This window comes from Xiphias gladius, chromosome 9 (genome assembly GCF_016859285.1).
Source record: "Xiphias gladius isolate SHS-SW01 ecotype Sanya breed wild chromosome 9, ASM1685928v1, whole genome shotgun sequence".
Lineage (NCBI taxonomy): Eukaryota > Metazoa > Chordata > Actinopteri > Istiophoriformes > Xiphiidae > Xiphias > Xiphias gladius.
In genome coordinates, this window is record NC_053408.1 from 15,822,965 (window position 1) to 15,837,149 (window position 14,185).

The 14,185-nt window shown below is 41.4% G+C and overlaps 1 protein-coding gene across 1 annotated transcript in view; it reads left to right on the plus strand.

Annotated features, from left to right (window-relative positions):
- grid2ipb (glutamate receptor, ionotropic, delta 2 (Grid2) interacting protein, b) overlaps positions 1–13,911 on the plus strand; it is a 36,979-nt gene extending 23,068 nt beyond the window's left edge. The window contains exons 13-26 of the mRNA XM_040135719.1: positions 117–267; positions 920–1,221; positions 2,618–2,662; positions 3,437–4,198; positions 4,819–4,971; positions 5,384–5,471; positions 6,092–6,181; positions 8,411–8,607; positions 8,697–8,852; positions 8,923–9,009; positions 9,115–9,244; positions 9,664–9,782; positions 10,495–10,659; positions 10,943–13,911. Of these exons, the coding sequence (XP_039991653.1) occupies positions 117–267; positions 920–1,221; positions 2,618–2,662; positions 3,437–4,198; positions 4,819–4,971; positions 5,384–5,471; positions 6,092–6,181; positions 8,411–8,607; positions 8,697–8,852; positions 8,923–9,009; positions 9,115–9,244; positions 9,664–9,782; positions 10,495–10,659; positions 10,943–11,014 (2,517 nt within the window). The 3' untranslated portion in view covers positions 11,015–13,911. The remainder of the gene's footprint in view (positions 1–116; positions 268–919; positions 1,222–2,617; positions 2,663–3,436; positions 4,199–4,818; positions 4,972–5,383; positions 5,472–6,091; positions 6,182–8,410; positions 8,608–8,696; positions 8,853–8,922; positions 9,010–9,114; positions 9,245–9,663; positions 9,783–10,494; positions 10,660–10,942) is intronic.
- Positions 13,912–14,185: the final 274 nt, after the last annotated feature.

Here is a 14,185-nt window from a genome sequence, read left to right on the forward strand (position 1 = left end):
TAAAATTTGATTTCAGGTTGCAACCTGAGATTTGCAAATTTAAAAGCAGCCGACCTTCAAAGCAAGTGTACTGCAGCGATTGAGTGCTAACCAGCTGATCATGCCTCCATTCATAGATGACAGGTGTGTACACGGAGCTGGAGAATGTGTACGCAGGAAAGAGTGTGTCTCCACTGCAGGGTGGCTCCTCAGCAGAGCCGGAGAGGCCGGGACAGACTGAGGCCTACGGGCGCTCTCTCTCTCCCCTCACACTCCCTCCTCTCACAGGTACTCTGGGGCTGACACACACACACCCAAACACTCAGCTACACACAAAAATTAACACACACATGCTGTCATACACACGCTTTCATCAATGACTTCCAACCATGTGCCATCAAGGTCCATCAAGGTTGCACAATTTGAAAAGTTGAATCATCTCAAATGAAACCTGCATGGTTTTGGACCTCAGTGGTACATGACTGATGCCATGTTCATGTCATTTTAGATTTGTTGCATATAAAAGATATTAAATTTGATAAGAACATTCATGTGAATGGTAATTAGTTACACAAGGGTGCAAGCAACAAAATGAGCAGCTTTTATCAATCTTGATGTAAACAGGGCACGAGAACCACGGATTTCTGAATGTGTTTGTGACAGAACTCATTCAGATCCTACAATCTACATGTGCATATAAGCCTGCAGTCTATCTTCTTGTTGCCATGGTTCCCTCTCACAGGAAATGACCCCCAAGGTGACAACATGGCCAAGAATGTCACAGATTATTTTCTAGAAGGAATAAGTGGCATCATACATTATATAAGCCAAGTCATGTAAAATGTAAAAATTTCTCAGCACAAGATGGCATAAACGTGCAGTGTGAGTGTCAACTGTTGCCAATGCCAGCAGCAGCCATCTTTGATTTCCTTCCTTACAGGTAACCGTAAATCCGGCTTGTCCCTGTCCTGGAAGGAGCCTCTCCCGACTCCTGTGTATGAGATCCACCACCAGAGCAGCGTGGATTCCAACCCCTATGTCAGCCTGGAGAGCCCGCCCTCCTCCCCACAGCACTTGGACAGCGGTCCCAACACACTGACCCGTCGCAAGAAGCTGTTCACCTTCTCCCGCCCACCCCGCAGCCGAGACACCGACAAGTTCCTGGACGCCCTGAGCGAACAGCTTGGCCACCGGGTCACACTGGTGGATGACTTCATGCCCGGGGAGAACGACTATGAGGAGGTGAGGAAAACCATGCCTCCAGTCAATCACATCCTCAGCTATGCATAAACACGCAGTACATGCTTTGTTTTTATGCTAAGGTCTTTTCATGTTTTGTTTTGTTTCAAGCTTACAGTGTTACTACTGTAGAGTATACATTTTAATATCTTTTTATTCTGAGGTCCATAGTACTTTGCATGATTTTTAGCCACCACTTTTGGTTATTCCTATCAGTTAACTGGCAACTCTGAGAGTTAGCTACAGGTGTGAAGTGGGAACAGAACCTTTAACATTTTACACAGAATAATGTTATCATATCATATCTTCCTTCTACTACCAAGGGATGGGAGGACCACCTGAAGAACTGGCTTGATAGCGGTAACAAACTAAATTAGCTTACTGTTAGCTAAAGTGTTACAGAGTTCAGCAACAGATTAGCTGTTTGTAGCTGTGCCTACAAACAAGCTAATCCAAATTTGTAGCTTAAACAAGAGTGTGATGAAGAGAGGACAAATCCAAAAGAACTTACTTACCGTTAAATCTTATCGCTTCACTGTCGTTAGCAACAGAATCAATAAAGTAGCAAAATATGCTTCGGGATGTTACCCGAGGCCACTTCTTTATGTTGTCTTCCCATTCCTCAGTAGTAAAAGTCAAAGGTATGATCACATTTTCCCATTTAAGATGTAAGAGGCTGTGTTCCCACATCATTTAGTTTCCAAATAACTCTTAAGAAAGAGGAAGACACCTAGTGGTTAGCATACCACTAACTCTTGCAGATGCTGGTTCACTTAAAGGAATAACCAGAGGTTGCACACAATTCATGCAAGGTATCAAGGGGCAAGAAATAACGTGGATACTATATAACGTTTGTTTTAAATTTAAAGTTGCTACATGTATCATTCTTAAATACAAGTAAGTTGTTTTTAAATTAAATGGGATACCTTAGTATAATTACTGTAAACATTTGAGGTTATGAATAAAATAATTGGCAGGCTCTATATAATGCCAATAAAACTATTTGGACCTTTTCTGCCACAAACTTTAAAATTCTGTAACATTGTTTGGGCCAAAGAAAAATCATTCATCACTTTCCTGTTTTATGCTGTAAAGCAGCGACCCAGGTCTGTCATGCAGCCTGACACAGCTGTACACAGTGTGAGATGCACTCTAGACTGCAATGGTCTTGTTTGTTCGTTGTAATTATACTAAAGTCTCACAGTTGCTGTGAAACTACTTTTTGATGCTAAAATGTTACATTGATCATCATTAATAGACAATCTTACTGTTTGCTTATTATCAAAAACTGAGCAAATTCACATATAATTGAAGTAATTACGTTATAGTGCATAATTGCATGTTTACATTAGAGCAACTCTAATGTACGCTACAATGAACACTTGTGTCACATGAACAGATATATGAAGGTGATTGTCATGGTTTCAGAAGAAGAGGTGTGCCTGTAAGTAAAACCCAATACTCAGTTATACAGTAGAGTCTAATTATACCTATTCCTGAATAGAAATGTAAGGTTATATTGAGGTGCTGGTTGATGTTAAATCATTAAACAAACATTAGAGCTGTGTTAGACCTTTGTCAGGGTGATTTTGTGTTTGTTTTTAGGAATGGGGAGAGCAGCATATTGTACATAATTCACTGGGTTGCAATCATTTTAAAACTGATCTTTTTACTGTCGTTTTCAGTATTTTACAGTAAACTTTGCATTATTACATTGCAATTTTTGCCTTCCATAAATAGAAGGTTTTGAGACCTGAGGCTATCTAAGTGCATGTGTTTTCAAATCTTGTAGATGAGCGGCTTGATAGTGATTTTATTCTATTTTGTTGCTTTTATGTATTTTCTGCCCAATTAGGTGAAAAAAGAAAAAGAAAGAATGTGTGAATTTTAGGAATATAGCAGTCATTGCAGCATTTACAATTCAAACATAAATTTTAAAGTTCAATCATTTAGTTGACAGTTTTTTTGTTAGGCTATAAGTGCAACAGTGGAGTAAGTTTGTGCTTTGGGATATCCAACCGTGCAAACAACAGTTAGTCAAGAGCCTAAATGAGCCTAAAAATGACCATTACCTCAGGAATGATAAGCAAGAGTATAAAACTAAGAAGAGCTACAATACATTTTTTAATTTTTTATTTCAAGACAGCTGTGTATTAAGAGTATGTGGAGGTGAAAGTTGTGACTGTCAGGTCTGAGGGTGCTCCTCTCCTCCCTACAGATGAGTTTCCAGGAGGACCAGGACCTGGGCTTCATGCCACAGCAGCTCAGCAGTGGCAGCAGTGAGGATCACAGTAGCAGCGATGAGGCGTCCTCTCCCTCCTACTCCTCTGGATCTGAACCAATCCCACCTCCTCCCACCCAGAGCCCTCCACCTCCCCCACCCTTCCAGGCTCTGATACCCCCTCCTGTCCAGTTTACTGACCCTCTCCCACCCGTCCGCTTCTCTCCTGAGCACATCCCCCGCAGCCGTATGCCCTTCCAGCCACACCACCCCATCATCCCTCCACCTCCACCCCCTCCGAGGACCCTCCTGTCCAGCCGTTCTCCACTACACAAAGTGCTCCCCACCAGAGAAGAAGCAGAGAAAACTCACCAACGCTTCCAGACCACCTCCACCCGTCTCTCGCACGGCCACAGCACCATGGGCTCCACCACCCTGCGCCCCTCCCAGCCGTCCCGCCCCAGCTACCTCCCGCGCCAGCTCAGCCAGCCCCAGCCTATCCACCAGCCATCCCCCCAGCCCTCCCCTCAGCTGCTGAGACCAAGCCAGCTCGTCCTCCAGAGGCACCACCAGCTTCACCACCAACACAGCTACCAGGGCCCACTGCCGCCATCCCTCCAGGATCACAGCCCCTCCCAGTCTACGAGCCAAGGCCCCGCGGGCTCCTCCCTGCTCTCCCAGCCTCCAGCGTCTCACTCTACCCTCCCCAGTCACACTAACACCTACGAAACCGCACGACAGGAACACCAGTCACAGCAGGTAACTTGTCTTCCACCACCAGTGACACATGAGAGATATTATTCATAGAAAATGACGATACAGCATGGTGCAGTGCAGCAGTGTCACTGCAATGAGCACCTAGCAACAGAAATGTGTCTGGGAGCAAAAAAAAAAGAGTTGGAACCATGCAGGCTACCAATCTAAATATTTGTTGCTTTCTTTGAAATTACACAGTACTTTCACAGAAATAGAAGACCTTATTGAAATTTGACAGAACAGCCAACGTGCTGCCTCTGTTGCCAGTTAGCTCATTCTATGTTCCTGTCACATGTATCAAGAGCGCATAATGAAAGCACAATAAACGCAACCAAAAGCTGTCCTGTTTTTAAAGGACGTGCTACAAAATGAAGGTAAATCTAATGCAAGTATCAGTTTGTGTTACAGTAGGGTTGGTTGTGTTGGATCCAAGACTAATTGGACATTAATTATGTTTGCTGCAGCTGAAGGTGAGTATATAAAGAACTCGGTTCTGGCATTAAGTTTGGAATTGATTCAAACAGCAGAGTTTGCATAAAATGCTTGAGTCCCACTTGGTGAAAACAATAGTTGTGAACTGTTGTTACCTTATAAATTAAAATAAGTATTTTTTGATCTCAAAGGTTCCACCACCTCCACCGCCACCCCTGCCCCCACCCTGTGACCCGCCTCCACTGCCCAAGCCAGGCCACCACGCCTCAGACACCAACCACATGAGTGTGAAGAGGCTGCGCTGGGAGCAGGTGGAGAACTCTGAGGGAACCATTTGGGGTCAGGTGAGTGGTGAGCACTTATGCATTCGCATTACCCTTTGGAAAGGTGCTCTTTGCAGGTATCCGTGGCTCTGTTTGAAAAATCAAACATCTTAAATAAAGTAAACAGTAACCTTACCTGTGAATCTTCCCACTTTGGCTGTGAGTTTTCTCTCCCCTCCTTAATTTCTCTTCCCACATTTGGAAAAAACCACTAATCTACTCTGTTCTATCTCTGATGAGCCCTGGCGGCTTCACAGCAAAAGTCTCGTTTTTGTAACTAGAATTCATGCTTGGTCTTATCTGCTCATATTAGACTTTCCGGTTCGTCTTTACAACTCTGCCATACATGGGTAAAGTCTAGCCAGCTATTCTAGGTTACAAAACCTTGATTGTGTCTTTGGAGAGTACAGTGTGTGTCCCTGTCTGTGTTTAGCTCGGAGAGGATTCAGACTATGACAAGCTCACTGACATGGTGAAGTACTTGGACCTGGATCTGCACTTTGGGACCCAACGCAGATCCAGTAAGTTGTTCTGTACCTTTGGTCACCCTTCATCACACTTCATCATCAACAGCTTGCCATATCTTTAATTGCATCATGGTTAATGTCATGCAGGTATACTATTCCATCAAATTAATTATCAGAGGACTAGTTCACAGTGAAACTGAGTCTATGTTATCTGTTGACATCATCTGTTTTGTTTATACCTTCACAGTTATGATGTTCCCCATAACCTGCTTTGGAGCTGCTCCATTCACCTTCTCATCATATCCACTCTCCATAAGGCACCATGCTCCCCCTCTTCTTTTCTGTCTGGACAGAGTTCAGTAATAACACAGCTATGGCAGAGGAAAAACCCACCTTACCTGTATTTATTGAAGATATGCTCAGAGGAGGAGCAATTTGGCTTCTAGGGATTCAAATGGCAGAGCTGTGTTATTAACCCATCGACCTGTCTTGTGTTGCCACTGTGTGTGTGTGTGTGTGTGTGTGTGTGTGTGTGTGTGTGTGTGTGTGTGTGTGTGTGTGTGTGTGTGTGTGTGTGTGTGTGTGTGTGTGTGTGTGTGTGTGTGTGTGTGTGTGTGTGAGCTGACCCCTGGTGCCTGGAGAACACATCCTTACACTGTTGTTAAAATTATCAGTCTCTCCTCCAGAGCCAGCCTTCCTTCCCGAGAACTTTAAAAAGAAAGACGTGGTGGAAATTCTGTCTCATAAGAAAGCCTACAACGCCTGTGAGTACCACACACACATGGCTGAGGATCACTCATACCTGAAAGGTTGCGGCTCAAGGCTGCGAGACTACAGCGAAATAGCTCCTGTTACAGTATTTTATGATTGCTTTGGCTCAATTTTAGTTTTAATTAGCAAAATTCTTAATGCAAAGAGCTAAACTGACCTGCTGAATTCTTACATTTAAGCACAAAATTCTGACCTTACAAAGAAAGTGTAAAACTCTGAGGGACAATTTTACTAAAGAGATGGAGCAACACAAATATGAGCTGCAGTTCTCTGTGACTTTGTGGCTGCAATCTGTGTGTATTTAGTTCCTTTTTCCCCAGACTGTATTTAGGACACACGTCATACAGGACATGAGTGCCATAATCAAAACCAGACATCCACTGCAACATTGGTACAGTATATGAATAAGAAATAAGAAGCTCGCAAGAAATCGATCTTATGAAAAAAAGATAATCCAAGAGAAGGAGTAGTCTCTGCACAGCTGTACAGGTGTACAAGAGAAAAGGCAGTAGCGCAAAACAAAAAATCAACTCCCACACACTGTCAGCTCTTACGTGAATTTATGAAATAGCTTAGTTTTGGTTCACTGACCTTGAAATGCCCGATGAAAGCTTTTGACTGAAACATAGCTATTTAATAAATCCACCATAAGTGTTGACAGTGTGCAGGAGTCGATTTTTTTGTTTTGAAAAGAAAATAATAACTTGATAAAAAAATGAAAAAGAGATCAAATACAGGTTTTTTTCCATTGAAAAACTATGCCAACTATGTCTAAAGATCACAACTTGAAATGCGCTGATGCCTGGTTCTTTTCACACAACGATTACACTCAGAACACGGATTGCAAATGCAGACACTTAGTACGGATTTCACCTGAGAGTCATCTCAGTTCACAATCTTTTCAGTCTTGTTCTCAATGCAGAGACATCTGTTTCTGTTGTGTCAGCTCTTCCACTGTGTGAGAATATACAGAGGTACAAAACATTTGATCCTACAGTCAGTCCAAAGTCCCATGTGGTTAAAAAAAAGAGAGTAGGAGAAGAAGATGTGATGAAGGGGCGTATAAATGAAAGGTGTGAGGGAAAACAGTTGCCCAGCTTTCTTACAGAGTCATATTGGACAGTGTGAGGTTCGATCAGTAGTGCAGGTTTTCCGGAGAGATTCACAAGCCCATCCACCAACAACATTCCACTCAAGGTGTCTGACCAGAGAGAATGTAACAGTAGATGTGATGTGGATGAAAATGTATGACCTGATCCAAATGACAGGTAAGCTATGGAGCAGTAAACAGAGCTAATGAATCGATGAAGAACCAGTTAGCTGGACGAGAATTAAGGGGATTTTTTTTTAGCCTGATAACAGCATGATAGCCTGTTTCAGTTAAGACACGTTTAAATAACAGGGCGCTGGTGTGGGACTTATATAAATACATCATAAACAAAATCAACAGAAGTAAAACAGGGAGTAACATACCTTTGAAATAAAGCAGTGACTAATAGATTAATTGAACAGTGATAATGGCAATCATATGATGATGACCATTTTATTTTGAAATGCAACAGTGATTAGAAGTGAGTGCTAAACACAGTATACACTGTTGTGATGCTCTGGTAAAAATGATTTTGTGGTAAGAGTTTTGCAAATTGGAATTTGAGCTAAAGCAACTTAAAAATACTGTCAAATAAGTGAAAAGTTCATTTTCTTTCATCTGTATAGGTTGTGGAATGTAGTAAATGCGAGTTTTCTAAAATTACTATATCTTAATTTTTTTTTCTTAGAAGTAATATCTTGAATGCCTTGTATACAGGGAGTGTAAATAGCATACTGTATATGATAAAAAGAACTCTATAAAAAGTTAAAGAAATAGAAAATGTTTATTTTGGCAAAAAAACATCTTGTTTACAAAGTTATTTTATTCTATTCAAGAATAATTTTATTAGAAATGACCCTGCTTCTTCATTGTCTTATTACAAATTCCCCCTTTTTCTACATTCACTCTTGTTAATTATAAAGTTTATAATGTGATTAGGGGATTTATAATCAATCTGAAACCCCTACAACATAGTAGGAAATATGAATTATACACAGTGGAAAATTATAAATCATCACAAGGCGATGAAAGGTTTTGTGTGGAAGCAGGTGATCCTCTTTTTGATGTGAAAAAGGGTGTAAAAATCCTCCACGTCCTCCCCTGCTCCTCCTCATCCTCATTGTCTCTGCAGCCATCCTCATCGCCCATCTGAAGCTCTCCCCCACCGAGCTGCGCCAGGTCTTGATGAACATGACCACAAAGAGGCTCGAGCCGGCCCACATCAAGCAGCTGCTGCTCTACGCCCCCGACGACGACGAGGTCAAACAGTACGAGCAGTTTGACCAGGACCCAGCCAAGCTAAGCGAGCCCGACCAGTTCATTTTCCAGGTGCGTCCCCCCCAAAAAAATTCCAAAACAACCAGGTTTAAAAGCAATGGAATGATGTATGTAAAAGAGAGGGGTTTTGTATACTTCAGATGCTGATGGTGCCTGAATATAAGACTCGTCTGCGGAGCCTCCACTTCAAGACCACCCTGCAGGAGAGGACGGAGGAGATGAAGGTTGCGTACGATTACATCTACAAGGCTTCAGTGGAGCTGAAGAGCAGCAAGAAACTGGCCAAAATCCTGGAGGTAAACATCCAGAGCAAAGAAAATGAATGTAACGCTATCGGTGGTTATTAAGTGCTTTTCTTGCCCACAGTTTGTTCTTGCGATGGGGAATTACCTGAACAATGGTCAGCCAAAGAGCAACAGGACAACCAGTTTTAAGATCAACTTCCTAACTGAGGTACAGCGTGCTCCCCTGCACTTTAACCACATTGTGTATATCTTGATTTTGGTTTTTTTGGTGTCTGGATAGTCTTGTCTCATTCTTTCCCTTTATGTCTTGCAGCTAAGCACAACCAAAACAGTGGATGGGAAATCCACTTTTCTCCACATACTGGCCAAGTCTCTGTGCCAACACTTCCCTGAGCTGCTCAACTTTTCCAGAGACCTTACAACGGTGCCTCTGGCAGCCAAGGGTACGATGATGTTACAGTGGCGGTCCTCTTCGACTCTGCTTTCCTTCCTGAAAACCATTGAGTAGCTGAATGTAGTTGTTCCATCCTGTAAAATGCTGATTTCTTTGCAGCACACAGTGTGCTGGATGTCACCGCAGGGCTGGCAGACTTTCCTGAAAACGTCTAAATCAATGCAGATTTATGCCTTGTTTTTTCAAATTGGTGTTTTATGTCACGTTTTTATGTTAACACAAGATAACGGTTTGCATATTTTAATTTGAGAGATTAAAACTGTTCAGTAAGATTGCTGGCAGTCAGATTTGCCCTCTGATGTGGGCAGACATCGGAACACTTAACTATCATAGCACCACGTACAGGTGTGTAAGAGCTGCTGCTGTTTTAGTAACGCTACACCTCATTTGTCCCCCTGATTTGTCCAGTGAACCAGAGGGCCATCACAGCAGAGCTGAGTGACCTTCATACCACCATCCAAGACATCAGGGCAGCCTGTCTGAAGATCCCACCCACCTCTGAGGACCACTTTGCTTCTGTCATGAGCGTAAGTGTATATATTATACACATCAAACATATGGAAATGTGTGGGTTTTTGAAAGCTTCTCCATATTCTTTTTCATGGAAGCTACTGATTGCTGACACTTTGTTTCATTAAAGGAATAGTTTTCAGCATTTTGGGAAGTATGCTTATATGCTTTCTTGCCTAGAATTAGATGAGAAGATTGATACCATTCTTGTGTTTGTGCAGTAAATATGAAGCTGGAGCCAGCGACCCGTTAGTTTAGCTCGGCATAAAGACTGGAAACGGGGAAACAGCTAGCCTGGCTCTGTCTTTAGTACTCACTTCCATAAATCTCAGGGACAGACTTTAAAAAGTAAGAATCAAAGACACAGAGGCTGAGACATCCCGACCTTTAGTCTCTAGTATGGCTCAAGCTCCAAAAACCATAAAAAAAATCTCCCATAATTCCCATAACATCCTAAATCGATAGCATCTCTTTTTGGATCCTCCATCCACGGTAAAAACTCACATCTTCCAAACCCCAGTCCTCAAGGTTTTAACGCAGACCTTCTGTTATGCAATTGTTGTCTCCAAGCCCCGCCCGAGACAACCCTATTATTATTATTATTGTTATTTTCTCAGACTTTGGAAAACTTCTACAGAGCCACAGAAGACCTCATGTAACTGTTTGCACAGGCTGATTTTTACTCCTCACGACAAATACCCTTTAACGTTTGACCTTTGGCACCCGCAGAGCTTTCTGGAGAACAGCCACCCCGCGATCCAGTCTCTGGAGTCTCTGCAGACCCGAGCGATGGAAGAATTCTCCAAGGTGGCCTCCTACTTCGGAGAGGACAGCAAGTCCACCTGCACGGAGGCCTTCTTCGGCATCTTTGCAGAGTTCATGTCCAAGTTTGAGGTGAGTTACTCTACTTCTCTCCTGATCTGTGTCGATAGAACCAGCTAGGCTGAATTTGACGTGTTTCATATTTTGATATATACAGCAGGTGTTATGCAGATTCAAACCTCCAAAACAGTCAGGTATTCGGTTAGCACGCTCACACAGACTGAAAGCCTGCAGCTAGAAAGTGATTATGCAGCAAAGTGCTGCTGTCTGCGGAATAACCAAATACGCTCTAAATCTGAAAATAATATGGTATATTAAGTATTAATCAGAGGAGATTGGCGGTTTTGTTTTGCAGAGGGCTCTCAGTGAGACCCAGACTCCAGAAAACCCCAGAAGCCCCAGACTGTCTTCCCCTCTGGCCTGGTAGAGGCAAAAAAATGTGGGCGGATGTCGGGCCAAACCGACAAGGCCGGTCGGCTCCATTTTCACTCTGCTCTCCACAACCAAAGTGCCAAGATCCCACACAGAGACACTCAAACCATCGGGAACAGAGACCACGTCATCTATAGCAAACGGAAAGAGGCAAAAAAAAAAAGCAGAAATATACTTTACTTATCTGTAGATAATTCTAACCCGTGCCCCGTGTGCAGCAGTGCTGTTATTTTAGGTGCTGGATAGAGCAGGAACATTCAGGTGTCCACAGGTCAACAGGAACTCTCCACACACTGAAGACTCAAACTAGTCTTTACATTACTTACATCTCTTTTTAATACACATTATATATCAGATATTAAAAGATACATTAGAGAAACTATCCATGTACATTTGATTGCTTCACTTCATCTTGAAGCTGCATTAAAATGAGATGTAAGCAATGAAAACAACTGGTCTGGAATTTACAGATTACTTGCTATGTTTATTATATAACAATACAAAGTTTATATTTTCTATCAGATCATATTTGAAAATTGTAAAAATGAAGCGTAGATGTAGGCGGAGAAAATTATCTGGAATCAAGATGATTCACAAGCGTAGTGTATTTAGTGTGTACGGAGTCATGCAGGACGGCGAGTGTTTGACCACACAGTTCATACGGCGGTTTGCTCACTGCATCTCCTTCCAGCAGGATTTAATTTAAAGATTTAAAAATACTACTTAGTGGAGTTTTCACAGCAACTTGTATCCACATTGCTGATTTCAGATGTGGTCATTTTCATCTAATTTACTGTGATTTTAAAGGGCATCTTCTGTGAGAATTTCAATTTTGTTCTCCTCATGCAGTGAGCTAAAGTCAAAGTCAGCCGCCCCCGAGCTCTGGGTCACTTTTCCTTTGAAGTCTGCTGCATATTACATTTCGAAATTGCTGATGAGAATCAGATAACCATTTTCTGTGGAAGCAAAACAAGGCAATAAAGATCAACCACTAATCAATGTTGAAATTGAAAATAAATTTATAGAACTGAAATATGACCATCTATCTGAATTTAAAAGGTTTCAATTCCTCTGAAATTTCCAGTTGCACAATTTCAGAAACTTGATTTAATGTAAGAGAAAAGAAAACCGTATTCAAGTTCCTCAAATTCCACTGGTTGTTTTTTTTTGGTTTTTTTTTAGATCTAAAAATTAAAGTCAAGTTAAATAAAAAAGTGGTTGTTCAAATTGGATTGGTTAAATTTGCACACCAGAATTTCAAGATGAACATTTCTGGACTTGAACAACACTAGAGATTAGCATTTGATAATGAATGGAATTGATTAGACCTCTATCAGTTTACAGTCTGTCGGTCCTGTGACCCATAAATAAAAATAAAGTTGCGGGACTGGAAACCTCACACAACTGAATTTTCTATCTAAATTTCGGAACCTTGAAAAGAAAAAGTTTTTAAAATTTGAAGATTTCAAGTTTTAAAATCTGAAATTTCCAAGGAATTCAAACAAAATAGATGACCTTAGATAAATTCTATGGTATTTAAACTTAAACAGTAAGTATTAAGTAGTGATTACATTTCACATATTAAGCTGCTTATAAACTTTTGATCATTTGGCCTTACTTGGCTTCCATGGGTTTTAAGCACAATGTGCTTTTAGATGATAATGAGCCATGTCTATGGCACAAATAACATCAGCCACCCAGATGCTAGTAAAGGAGGGGGTGGTCATAGTTAACTTTTGCGTCATCTCCTTTACACATGAACGAGGTTGTTTATTGAAGACGTTACAGTTTTGCTTGAGTGGCTAAAACGGTTTTTAAACCGCATACCGTGATATCCCCGTTGGACTGGTCCTGAGTTGGTCCTCATCTGAAATCCATCCATTCAGGTCGGTTTTTGCAGCAAACCAACCAGGAAGCCTCCAGACAGCTGGAGTCCTTTGCTATCAACCATTCAGCATCTTTGATCAGATCCAGATTCATTCAGTAAATACCGTCATGTATTTGTAAGCCATTATTCAGAACACTTGGAACATTATTGCACCTTTTGTAGAGAGGTAACACTGCCTACATCAGCACATGGTGAAATTTGGCTCAGAAATCATCTGTTTCATAGAAGGTGTGGGTGGAATAATAAATCTTTTTAACTATTAGTGTCCTTTGTTGTCAGTACAGAAAGCTAAAAGCCAGCTTTCATCTGAAGGCTGAGCCGTGTGAGAGAGGACGGCTGTTAGTTCTGCACTTTGTCGAGTATTGCTTGATTGTTGTGAACGCAGCCCTGCTTAATCCAGTGGGGGCTGCTGAATGTATGAAAAAAAAACAACCTACTGTAAATGGTTATTTCCTGCTTCTCTGGTCGTCATGGTGATCTTATGACTCATCTACAGCACAGTGTACCTGTAGCTGTGTTGTATTTATGTCGATGAACTATTGTTGAGATTGTAAATTGACTGTTTTTGCTATGCACAGCTCATAATTCTCATTTCGTATGCTTGTGTGTCCTGAGTCCTACTTTATTTTCTTTTCCAAGAGTGTTACCAGGAAATTACTATTTCATTTCTTCTGTATGCACAGCTTTAGTCAAGCTTACGAGGTGACCGCGATCTCGTAAAAATGCAATCCTAGCTGCTACAGTGTAGTAACTGTGTTTCTTGTCCCAATCAATTGCATGTTGGTGCAGTTAATGTATTAAGATGTGCAGCTGGTAGCATTTACCTTCCCTGGATATTTAGGTTTATAATGAAATACATTTCTGTTAGTCTATTTGAGTTTATTCATTAGTTGCCTACAGGTTCCCTTTTATAACTGTTTTATATGTTTTCATGGGAAGTTGTTCATGTTTTGTGATTTAACTTTATGTTTGGTTCAGTGCTTTCAAATGAAGAATGTTTTTGGTCTATAAAAATATCATGCCTGAAAGTAAAAACTGCCCAACTTATTTGTGCCTCCTGATGAAAAAGTTTAATTCCTATTGAAAATCTTCAACCAATTAATATGAGTTGATATGGGGGGGGGGTACACTGACAACCTAAAGCTCTACCCTGAGCCCACCTAAATATTGTTTTTAATACCAGAAATACCGGGTTATTGTACGTGAGGATGTGACAGATTAATCTATCAGAGCTTTAAATCAGTGTATAAATCACTATGTGGATACATGGATTATTTA